The following is a 12,880-nucleotide window of genomic DNA, read 5'->3' as shown; positions in this document are numbered from 1 at the left end:
GGGATTGAGAGGAGCGACCACCCACATGGTTCCCTTTTTCTTCCGAGTGCGGCCCCTTCTGGCCATCTGATGTTACTGCTGGATAGAAGAAACAAAAGGTACTGGAACTATTCCCAGATTTGTTTAGATGTAGTTCGGTAGAAGTAGGGTAGAAAGTGGAGAGTTGAGGAAGGTTTGCACCAGGGAAAAGGCGTGTGTGCAAAAAAAGGCGGCACAGGTAAGAAAAACGGACAGGGTGAGAGTGGAGAAAGTGTAGCGGGCAGAGGGGCAGTAGGGTAGTGTAGAGAGGGTAGCAGTGGAGAGGGGGCATGTGGAGAAACATTCTGGGGAACAAGTGCAGAAGAGAAAGGGGTGCATTCTGGTAGAACTCAGAGTGCGAGCATGTGAGGCAGAGGGAGCATAATGCATAATGGGAGACTAGGCTGCAAAGCAGGGGCGGCTCACCCTTAGCGAGAAGAAGAGCAGAGTCCCCACCGCCCCCCTTTAGATTTCAGGACCCTCTAGGTCCATAAAGTAAATGTAACATCAGAAAAAAAGTATTTGCATTATGGAAAGGGCGATTTTAACTCACTCTATAGTGCAAACGTCATGTTTGTATTTGCAAAGGTTCTAAAAGCCTTTAAACTCTTAGCAAATGCAAAGACTAGTGGTGTCCATTATGCCCTGCAAGGCACTTTACATGAGTAAAGGCCAGCGGATAAAGCACTCATGCCATCACTATGTAGATCTTTGTGAAAGCAGTAGGGAGACCATGGGTGACGTCATGAATTATGCTGAAGGCCTCTTCACCTGTCCCTCTGCCTGTCTGTCTGTAGCTGGGGGTTGGGGCCAGAATGCTGACCCTGCTCTCTGCCTTTTCCAGCAATAGGTAGGGAGAAGGGCGTAGGGCGTGTACTGACCACCGATCCTCAAACGCGGTGGGGTATGGAGGAAAGGCAAAGCCCAGCATCCAGAAAGGAAGATCACTGCTGCAGCCCGGTACCTATTCAAAATAATAAAAGGAATGTTGTGTATACATGATTTATGCGCGTGTGCGTGAGAGAGAATTTATTTGAAACGGGTGTGTGCATGTGAGTGGCAGAGAGTGTATCTGCATACATGTTCTGGGTGCTCGTGAATGATTGATTGTGAGAAGCTGTGTGGGTGTGTGACAGCTTGTCTGAATGTGAATGAATGGTGTGTGTGCATGGAAGGCTGGGGCCTGGTGGGGGCATTGATGCAAAAAGCCTGACCCCTTTATAACATGCTTTCTTACTACCGCCTGTCACTTTATAAAGGCATTAAGGGCAAGTAAGCATACCCCTGTTGCAAAACATGCCTTTGCAGCAAAAACCGGTTTGCTTAAAGTAGCATGGCATTTTTTCTGGGCATCAATGGTGAAGTCAGCATGATGAGGGTTCCTCTGTGGTACTGGTCCACATTGGTGGACCATTCTGGATATATTTATTTACTGTGGAATGGCATTTTCTCCAGGTTATCAAGGGGGCAGCATGATGGGTGTTCCTATCTGGGACTGGTCCACGTTGTTGGGCCAGTCTGGACATATTTCTTTATTGTGACAATGCATTGTTTACGGGGCATAAAGGATGAAGAGGAGCATGATAAATGTTCCTATGTGATATTGGCCAACATTGGTGGGCCAGCCTGAACATATTTCTTTTCTGTGTCATGACATTTGTTACTGGGCATCAAGGGAGAAGCCATTATGGTGAGTATTATTACATAGCTAGAGTGGCCTGGAATTTTGCAACCAGTCTGGATATATATTGGAATGGTATTTATGGCAAAAGATAAGTGTTATTAACTGGCTAGATTTAGTTAAATTGGTACAGCGAACCTGTAAATGTTTTCTTACTGTGGCATGGCATTTTGTACTTGTAAAGCCGATGTGAGTATATTCTTATGTGGTAATACTGCCATATTCTGGTGAGGTCTCCATGGAAACAGAGTGGACAGCTAGCCTGAAAAGGTTTATTATATTGGCCGATATTGGGGGCCAAGGCATCATGAAAATGACTTGGAAAATACTAATGTGCACTCTTGGTAGCTTGTGCACTCTAGGTGGCTTGCATCTATTGGAATCTTTCATGTCTTACCCTACAAAACCGATTGCACACTGTAGCCTTTTACCCAATGCATCACAAGAAGTGTGCTGGAAAGACACGATTTTAATCAAATATTTTAAAAATATTCTCAGTGGGAGAGCCTTACCGCCGCATAAGGTTGTTTAGGCTCCATTGCTACGCTTGGTCTCTCATGCTTATTAGTGGGAAATATTTACACCCCCTCCAATTAAAAACTTCACCACCTGCCACTCGTGCAAAGGGGTGAATGCAACGGATTACTGAAGGGGGAGGGGTAAAAGAGAGAATGTACTGTGTCCACAGGACAGAGGGGTGTGCATAAGAGGAGACCAGGGGGATATATCTGTGCAGCGTAGAGTCAGATGTAGAGTAGAATGTAGCATAGAGGAGACAGGGGTGAGGGAGAAAATGTGCATTGGACGTAGATGCACACAGGAGAGGGCGGAGTAAAGTGCAGAAAGAATCACTCAGAGCATAGAAGGGTGCAGAGAATCAAAGAGTACAGAGGGAAGCAGGGGATACGGTATGTTATGTTACCAATTAATATGCCGTCAATCACCCCATATTGGTTATTATGGCACCTAACCTTGTCCGAAAGGATGGCATATTGGGATCCTGCCAGCGTACCGCCAGATATTAGTCTGTGGAGAGGAAGGGGCATGTTGGGAAGAGGTTATAAGTGATTAAGGGCAGAGAAATAGTTTAGGAGGCGAGGTTAAGGAGAGAGAGGTGCAGCTGTGAGGCAGCAAAAGAGAGAGAAGAGCTGGAAGAGAGCTAGACAGTCACAGTTCTCTGGCTGTCGGGAAGTAGTAAAGGCATTAGAAGGCAAGAAATGCAGGGGAAGATCCAAAAATGGTAAATGCATCAGAGCAAATGTGGCACAAGTGAGAGTGCAGTGTACACGGAGAGGGCAATGTAAGTAGAGTGAGCTGCAGACTGGGGCAAGTGGGATACTGTGAGGAGTGCACAGCAAGAAGGCAAGATGGAGGAGAGAGGAATGTGAAGGGAAGAAACAAAATGTGCAGGGAGAGAAAGTGTGAAGGTTATTTTGTATTTTATTGTATTGTTTAATGCACAGACCTAGCTACAGAGCAGCAGTGCGCTGTACAGAGTGTGTAGCCAGCATTTTGGGCTGGCATCTTTTAACAGTAGCACAGTACTCTGAGGTCTGTGAACTGGTATGTGTGTCCATTGGAATTAGTCCTCGGTCAGGTGTTGTTGAAATAGATATGTTTTGAGAGATTTGAAAAATTGGAGAATTGTGGGGGCATTTCGAACTGATACCGGGATTGAGCTCCAGGGAGTGGGTGCACAATAAGAGAAGGATTGTTTGCGGGTCCTCTCTATGTGGATGAGTTGCGATTCAAGCTGGTTTGTTGATTTTCTGCACGAGGAGTATGTGCCAGATATGTGGAGCTTAGCTGCCAGGGACGCTGGTCTGCTACTTGTGACTACTTTGTAGATGATGCAGGCAGTGTTGAACAGTATACTGGCTTGGAGTGGAAGCCAATGTAGTTCGCCTAGAATGGGGGTAATTCGGTCAGATTTATATGCTCCCGTAATAAAACATGCTGAAGCGTGGGGGAGCCAAGTGAGCAGCTGGGAGCCCTGTCAGGAGAGCATTTCCCACATCGTTGTGAGAGACCACAAGGTCCTGCACTACTGTCCGGAAGTCCTGCAGTGGGATAAAGAGTTTGATTTTTCAAAGGGTTGAGATTCTGAGTCAGGCTATATGGGCCTTCTTGGCTATGTGTTTCTGGAAGGATAGATTGCTGGCAATGAGTCTGATAGTTGTGGATCAAATCCTTCCAGGCGCAAATCATTCAGACATTGTTGGACAAGTTGTTTTTTAGCAGGCGGACCAATGAGGACAAATTCTGTCTTGGATGGGTTTAGTTTGAGATAGGCAGTCTCTTTATACTTCTCCATTGGCTAACATTATCCTTTTTTTGGGTTCTCTCATTATTTTTATGGAAATGACACCCAACTATTTTGATTTTTTTCTGCTTTCACACCCATTATACACATGAATTTCTCATCCTGTCTCGGTGCTATCAAAACCTTGGCCTAAATCCCTCTAAAACTGAAGTTCTCTTTTTCCCAGCTAATATGATGCATTTGCCTGTTCCTCCTCCCTTTTTCTTATTTTCTCCTTCCCATCTGCCTATTTCTCTTACTACCCACAATCTCGGCCTCCATCTTGACACTAATCTCTCTTTTGATTATCACATTTCTATCACATACCGTCATTTTCATCTTTTCAAGATTTCGGAAAGTTAGACTTCTAACGTTTAGTGCCACTAAGCTTTTAATCTCTTCCTTAATGTGTTCATGACTGTTCTAATGCTCTGAACTTCTCTTTGGTCTCCCTGTCACTCGCCTAGCTCTTCTAAAGTCTGTTTTTAATTTTCTATTCGGCTTTTGTATTCTTATCTATTCATGACTTAATTTCTACCTCCCTGGCCTCTCTTCGATAGCTATTTTTTCATTCTCAACTGAAATTCAACTTTCTCTGTATTGTATTCAAGTCCCTGTATGGACTTGCTCCTATCTATCTAACAACTCTTGTATCCGTTTTTATTCCCTCTCGTGCTCTTTGATCTCAATCCCACTTTCTTCAACTGTACCCCGTCCTCCATGTGCGTCTTCACGGTTCTGCTCTTTTTCTTTGCTGACTCCTCCCTATTGGAATGCTCTCCCGCACTCTTTGCAGTCCATTCACTCCTATCCTACTCTCCGTGCTGCCCTGAAAATCTTCTTACTTCACTCTTAACTGTTTTTAGTCTCATTGTAGTTTTACATTTTTTTCCTATGGTATTACTATCTTCACTCAATTGGACTTTAAATTGGGATAAGGTGCTATATAAATGACAAATCCGAAAAAAAATGCCTCCGCCATTGTGCCGAGTGCAAAGCTTAGACAGGGTGGGGCTTGAGTGGGCGAAGGCACACCCAACATCTGTAAATGCCCACAGAGCAGCACTGGGTGGGCATTTACAGATGCTAATTTAATGGCAGTGGGCCCAACTACACCAGCTTCAGCACCCACTTGTTAGACAACACTGGCTATGCCTCTGCTGAGCAGGTTGCTGAGGCCCATCGTTGATGCAAAAATGTAAGTCTGTCTAGATAGGAAGGGATATGGGTCATATTGTTTGGGGGTGAGGGGTTTATGTGCTGGCAGGGAAAAATTAAAATTGTGCTGCTGCGAAAACGGTCGTCGATCATGGATCAAGTTCCTGCGACTGGTGAAGGAACTAGACCATGCAGGGCACGGAACAACCCTATGCCAATGTGGTCACCAGTGAGATTGCTCACTTATTCAACATGTCTGCTTTAGAGGTTTTTGTGTACTATAGGTTTGCTTCCTAAATACCTCTGTGCCACCAACATTGAAGATGCCCTAAAGAAATGCAAACAACCTGGTCTTCGACCATCCCACTTGCAGATCCCCATGCCATCCTTCTGTCTGCAGCTCTGATGTGAGATCCACAACTTCTTTACCAAATATGTGATAGGAATAAAAATGGAACTAGCAACGTATCTGCCTCTCTTCATACCACGACCAGCAATTTAAACGCACCCTCCTGCAATTCTCGCTCTCCCACCCCTCTGGAACCTTCCTAATGCCTCCTCTGCCGCCTCTGCCCATCAGAGACTAAATGGATCCACGCTGCCGCTCTTGCAATAGAATGCAGAGCATTACATCTGCATCCACCAATCTCGTAAATGCCTCTCTCAATTCTCTTTTGGGGTCCACACTCAAATGGTTCATCATCCAGGGTAGATCACACATATTTGGTGTCCAGGCTCTACCGCAACTGCTCTCTGCCCACACTGGATTGCCGCCTCTGTACCATTTTTCTAGAGAAGGGGCTGAAATGTTGTATTATAGAAGGGTTATCAGGACCCCTTTTGTCAACTTGAATGCAGGCCCCACTGTTATTGAAAGTGTGCATTGAAAAATGAGCTTAACCCCCTTTTGCAAGGAAGCATACTCCCATTCAATTTTTAAGAAACCCTTTTTTATCTGTGCAATGTTCGTATTTGTAAACAATGTTTTTCAGACAAAAAAGGCATTAAGAGAACTCAATGAATATCCGCCACATGGGAGGTGGTGAATTTTAAGTTCCTAACTCCATTGAACCCTTTGCAAGGGGACACCGTCACTGAGACTGTCTGGATTCCCTAAGGTTTTGAATTCAGAGATGAATCCCAGTGAGAGGCACCGGTTCCCCTTTCTGAGGCATGAAAGGGGTGCAGGGGTACTAACATTAACAGTGGGGCAGGGGCTGGACTGACAGTAATACCAAAATCTCACTTTGAACCCACCTTTGAGGACGGTATTTTTTGCTTCTTTTTATTACCTCAAAACTGCGGATGGTAAGCATGGGTATGGTATTAGAGGGGTGTGTGATTGGGGTCTAAAGGGGTGGTTTTGAGATTAGAAAAGTGGTAACATCAGAAGAAAATCTGCAAAGTTGCAATCGGCAAAAAAAAGTAATAGGGAACCATTCATAGATCTTTAAGGACTGGTGCAATCTAGGACTAGCCTAAACCAGTTGTGGACTTTTAGGTCTCCATCAGTTTTGAAGGATGCCACTCTGGTCACCGTCTTCTCCTTTAGCTTCCAAGGAGCAGGGCTCTTGCTGGATATAAGCAGAGGGGGCCAGTTTTCTTTTTAATTGGATGGGATTACAAATTTCCCAGAAATATGCAAGAGCAACCGAGCATCGTGAGGGATCCCAAACCAATGGAGGGACGTTTGGGGGGCACTGGAGGTAACCCTTCCCTGCAATCTTTTCTTGAAGAAAGGGTTAAAATGCTGAATTATACAGCACACTTTCGGTGAAGAATTGGGGAAAAATGCCAATTTGCATTCAGTTTTGGAGGGTAACACATGAAAAACTCCAATAGATGAAAATCACCAACAGTGCATGGGAGCGTTTCCCAATGCATTTTCATGTGCCTTTCTCCACAATATATGCCAGTATAAAAATAAAGTTCATGCTGTCTGTGTCAATATGTGTCCATGCGGCTGCACCAATATGCCACTATTCCCCTATAAGGACATACTCATGTTTGCTTTCCATACAATGCAAGTAATGAATACAAGACCTTGCTTATACTTATCTTAAGATACTATAAGAACACATGTACAAGCTAGTTCTGCCAATATATTCCAGGATCCCCACATACGAACATACTGCTATTGGCTTTGCCATTAAAAATGCCATGCCACAATACTAAAAGAAGTCTAAACTGGCTGCACCAATGCAAGCCAGTCAGACACATAATAACACTTATGTTTTCTTTATCATAGATGGCCAGTAAAAGATGCTGTGCCACTGTAAGAAATAGCTAGACTGTTGATCTAGCCATGTAAAAAAACGTATCATCCTTGCTTTACCACAGATGCCCACGTATCATCCTTGCTTTACCACAGATGCCCAGTAAACAAAATTCATGCCACTGCAAGAAATATCTTGAATGGCTGCACCAAAATTCCAGTCTAGCCACGTAACACTACTTATCATATTTGCTTAATCATAAATGTCCAGTAAAAATGTCATGCCACAATAAGAAATATACAGACTGGCTGCACCAAAAAGCCAGTCAAGCCACGTAATAACACTTAAGTTTGCTTTCTCATAGATTCCCAGTAAAACAATGCCATTCACCCTCATCCACATCCACCGACAAAATCAGCTGCCCGGGCTGGCCCAAATACAAGCACAGACACATGCACTCACTCATTCACATACACATTCACATAGCATTCACAAAGCATTCACTTGTTTATTCAAACACACATTCACACGGCATTTGCTTGCTCATTCACACAGACACACACACACACACACACCCATCCATCATACACTCACTCATTCATACACACACCCATAACATACATAAACATGACATTTTTGATATTTAGCACCAGTCCTGACTCTGCACCTGGCCGCCTCCCATGACGAAGGTCCTCTGACTCCTGCATGCAAGAACAGGAACCCAGAGGCACAGAACCCTTCCTGGTTACTCCATATGCACATAGGAGCTGTAGAGCTCCGGTTGCAATTCCCCAGGCCATCTGAATATGCAGGGAGGTGCAGCAGCGCCCCAACATACACTCAGAAGTGCGGTTCTCCAGCATGCAAGTCCAATGGGTCATGAAAAATTGTGGAAAGAAAAGGCCTTGGCCTTCGATGGTCTATTGACATGCACGCTGGGGAACAGAACAGTCAAAGGGAACCCATGTTTCCCTTTTACAATTTAAGACAGCCTTGGAGTGCTCGCTCAGCTGTATCAAGCAGATGAGGGAGTGATTTTACAGTTTTCACTAGGATGCTTGGATACTCCATAATGGGTGGTGGCCCTGTTGGGTGGTGCCACTGTGGCCCATTATGGACGAGCCACTCCAGGATATAATTAACTGCACCATGGGCTCTGGCTTTTTGGTAGGCCATGCATTTAAGCTAGCCCAGGAGTGCTCCCTCAGCTGCATCAAGCAGATGAGGGAGTGATTAGTGTTTTCACTGGGATGGCTTGGATACTCCACAATGGGTGGTGGTCCTGTTGGGTGGTGCCACTGTGGCCCATTATGGACGAGCCACTCCATGATATAATTAACTGCACCATGGGCTCTGGTTTTTGATAGGTCATGTATTGTCTGGGCGTATGCATCTGTCATGCTGGCATGCATGCACAAACATTACTTTCGTCTCAATTTTGGATTGTGCCTTGAGCAACACTAACGGCATGCCATCACACGCTGACATAGACAAAATGCATTCTGCTACTTACACCCAGCCAAACCCCCAACTGCTTCATATGCTTCCCAGAGGTTGAGCGCGAGGAGGGAAGCTGGGTGATTTCACATCCAAGAAAAGCTGAAGACTTTTCTGTGGTCTTCTGATCTCCCTCTGTTTCACTTTTTATTGAACAATTGCATGCTTTGCACTTCTTCAGAGACTCATGCATCTGCCTACACCGACACATCAAAGTGTAAGCTGCCCACTGCCAAGTGTCCACCATGTTTTCTGAACACTAGGGATAACCAAACATCCCCTGGCCCAATGGGTATTATGATACTCAGAAAAAAATGACGAAGGGTGAGGGAATGTTATTGTGCTGTGCATGCATGCATATGCGGCATTCGCTGTACTGCAGAGTACAGTACTTTGAATGGGGTACTAAATGGGTGTTCTTGTTTATTCGGATTGAAACCAGATCAATAATGCAATCCAATGACTGCCAATTGTTTACATTTACATACAGAAAGACAGCAGATGCTTCGAGGTCAGTGTGGGAACCTAAAAACCATGACAGTGTTTACACCTTCCCAACGGGAGGTGGAGGGGTCAGCGGGGGAGTGGGGAGCAGCAGCAGTGGTAGTGTTATTTCTTTTTTGATAACATACAAAATGATACATGTAAGACTTTTCTTTGTGCAGAGCCTGACAACTGTTTGGTAGGCTCATCATTTAAATGGATTTTGACCCTTAAAAAAATTACAAAATGATTGTGATAAGCGATAAGAGCAAGTTGCTACAAAGCATAGGGACCCAGCTGGCGTTCAAGGCCACCATTTCCTCAGTGTTATCCTCATTCCCCAAGGAACTCCCATCTGGTCATGAATATTTATTTCTAGGATGACATGTAGGCGAGGATGGAAGTAAACATGAGATCTATTCATAGCTAAGCTTAAAAGAGCAGCAACTTGACAGCCAATCAAAATATGCATCACAGCAAGCCGTTCTCCTGGGACGCTGAGGATAAGCACAAGCGATTTTGATAAGCACCCGTTCCACAATGTAAAGCAAAGTCTTTTGCTCCAAAAACGATGCTTACCCACCATTTACCCCAACAAACTGAAGGTTCTTCTTAGCTCCATTACCTCTGGCGTGGAAACCGTGGCCTTTCTTTTTCATGATAGACTTAAGACTTGTGCTTGGGGAGGTTTCTGGTGAGATATAAAACCACGCATCAAAGATAATAATTCACATTTCCATCAGCTGTGTAAAATATATCCTTTATTAGATTCCCCATAGACCCACAGACACAAGTTCATTTGGCACAATTGGGTTACATTTGAGCAAAACCACAGCAAGAGGATTCAGGTCATGTATTTCCAAGTAGTGTCACAAAAACCTCGGCCAGGGACATTGCTGTGGAAATTGAACACAATGGATGGATGGAGGTGGACCTCTCAGAAGGAGAACTGCATATGGAAAAATAAAGTATATGGGTAGGACAACAATCTGATGAAGCCTTTAGGCCAGTGGCCTGCAACCTGCGGTTCGCCTGATATTTTGCACTGCAGCTCTCATCAGCCATAATCAGAATTGCCATTGGCAGAAGATAATGAGAGTCAGAGCCCAAAACATTGCGGACTCCCGCTTTAAGCGGCCTGTGAGCTGGAGTTCGGCTGGCTATGGCAACATGCAATTGACCTGTTAGTCCTTTGGTTTCTGAGTGATGTGGTTCCATCTTTCCACCTATGAGGTCAACCCACAGAAGAGGAACCCCAGCCACATGCAGCTTTTCTATTGTTTTGAATTCTTAGTGAGAAGTGCTCTGCTATGGAGATCCCGAGAACTGGTTCTCTCCCGGATCACTGCCATTTATCTGCGTATTACAAGCCAGCTCCCCGGCAGAAGGCAAGGGATCATGGCGGCAAAGATTCAACCGAATTCCAGAGATACACAAGAGCATGGAAAGTACAACAGAAAAGGAAGCCTTCTACTGTGGCTCCGATTCTGGTGTGCCCATGAGGATTCCTGAGCTTCGAAGCTTGAGTCCACATCTTCCAAACTCTGAGTTCTGTATAAAGACCTCCTGTAGCTGTAACCTACCCAATGTCGTACGTAGCAAAGGACATTCTGTTTTTCCCTTTCTATTACTATTTTGATATGCTTTATTTTTACAGTTTGCTCTATCAATTGGGATTAGCAAAGGAGGATTTACAAAATAATACCAACTGGAAACGCCTGAAAAGCATGTGTCTTTTATTGGTTTTGCTGAAGGTTCTTAAACGTAAAAAATGAATCCTATTTTTGCCAATAAGTTGTCCGGGACTGTACTAAAATATACAAAATAATTTCAAGATCCGAACGCATATAGTAGGACATTATGATTCACAGAAAGTCAATGATGGGTTTCCAAGCATTGATTAGAGGTGGGGCGGGATACCCACTGCTAACAATACATGGCTGATTGCCTTGATGGACCACGTTACAGCCAACAGAGTCATTTTTTCTCTTGTTTAAGCAAATAGATCAGTGGTCAAGTAAACAAATGTCTTGCCTTAAATGGTTTATCATGTTCATTGTGGTCTGTTGGCATCTGTTTACTCCATGTTCCCCTTTGGTTGTTGACAGCTTCCAAAAGATTCAATGTAATCAATTCTTCATGAAGTTTGGGTCTCTTTGCCATACATTGTAAGAGCTGGGGTTACGGGATGGAGGATTTCTACGAGATGTTTGAAGGCACCCAAAGACTATACCATCACATAGCACTCAACCAAATGCTAATAATTATCTATATTTAGTAGCTCACACGCACCACACACTGAATTCATTTTAGGCGTACAAAAGGATATGGGTTTTTAGTACCCAACTCAATGGTACCCATGTAATGAACCTCAGAAGGTAAAGAAGCAAGCTTTATGATGCCAGAATTTAAATCTGTGACCTGAAGGTGTCTAAACACTGCACAGCCCACTGAGCTATCTTATCCAGGCTAAGGAATCCTTGTCCCAACAACATGCCAAGAGCAGAGGTCACAGTGGTGCCTGTTGCCCTCATTGTCAGTGATTTCACAAGGAGTAGATCAGATGTTCACTAACTAGACATTGGCATCTGGGGAAAAAACACATAGGGGCTGATTCATGGAATTTGTGCGCCGAAAAACGGGGTTTGTGCGCCATTCTGCCTGCAAATCCCCATTTGTTAAACAGGGATTTGCGGGCAGAATGGGGCACAAATCCCCGTTTTTCGGCGCACAAATTCCATGAATCAGCCCCTAAATGCAGTTAAATCAGTGGTCGAAGTGGGCGGTGCTCCTCTGCTTTCTTTTATTAAGTTTCACCGTTCCTATACTTTTATTTTGAAAAGAAAGCATCCCGTTATGGTTTCGTTTTAAAATAAAAGTGTTGCAAGAAGTTGAAACGTGCAATTCCGGGCACTGCGTAGGGCGTTACGCTGACAGAGGCACGATGTTCCACTTGTTTTTTGCTTTGGGGCCTGCTGGATCAGCTCCAACCTCACGTCACGGTGAACTACCGGGGCAGACCTGCTGGGTTGCTGTTATTTCTTTTAGTGGCCTGCTCGGGACAAAGCCCATTCCAAGCCCCCTAATCAGGGTCGGATTGGCCCCTCGGCCTTTCGGCCCGTTGCCGGGCCGAAATCGTCCCTGGGGAGTGGTGGCCGGTTTCTGGCCATGCCTGGGCCGGTTTGGAAGAAAAAAATATAAATAAAAATAAATACATTTTTTACAATTTGTTTTAATTTTTTTTCCAAAAAGCCTTTCATCCTTGTTAGGTCAATAAATGAGTACAAAGACAGGTTGGGTGATATTGTATGTTTATCATTTGGCCTTGGACGTCTGCTTGGATTCACAGTAATTTAGGGGCGAAAGGTCGTGTTTCATCGCTTCCTGGGATGTCACTTTGTGATGGGGTCAAATGACATCACTCCCGGGATGTCATCAGAGGACAAGGGTCGTGAGGCGAGGGGGGGGCACATTTTTTTGGGTGACCAGGCCTATTCCTTGTCTCAGTCCGACACTGCCCATAAT

At 44.6% G+C, this 12,880-nt stretch overlaps 1 protein-coding gene across 3 annotated transcripts in view; it reads right to left on the bottom strand.

The window, feature by feature from the left end:
* Positions 1 to 12,880, bottom strand: part of KANK4 (KN motif and ankyrin repeat domains 4) — a 1,485,983-nt gene that overhangs the window by 388,348 nt on the left and 1,084,755 nt on the right. For all 3 annotated transcript variants that reach the window (XM_069642033.1, XM_069642032.1, XM_069642034.1), the window contains one exon: positions 9,935 to 10,046. In XM_069642033.1, the coding sequence (XP_069498134.1) occupies positions 9,935 to 10,046 (112 nt within the window). The remainder of the gene's footprint in view (positions 1 to 9,934; positions 10,047 to 12,880) is intronic.

The sequence above is a fragment of the Ambystoma mexicanum genome, chromosome 1q (assembly GCF_040938575.1).
Source record: "Ambystoma mexicanum isolate Mex_15411 chromosome 1q, UKY_AmexF1_1, whole genome shotgun sequence".
NCBI lineage: Eukaryota > Metazoa > Chordata > Amphibia > Caudata > Ambystomatidae > Ambystoma > Ambystoma mexicanum.
Note: the sequence above shows the minus strand (reverse complement) of the source record. Positions and strands in the feature narration are given on the sequence as shown.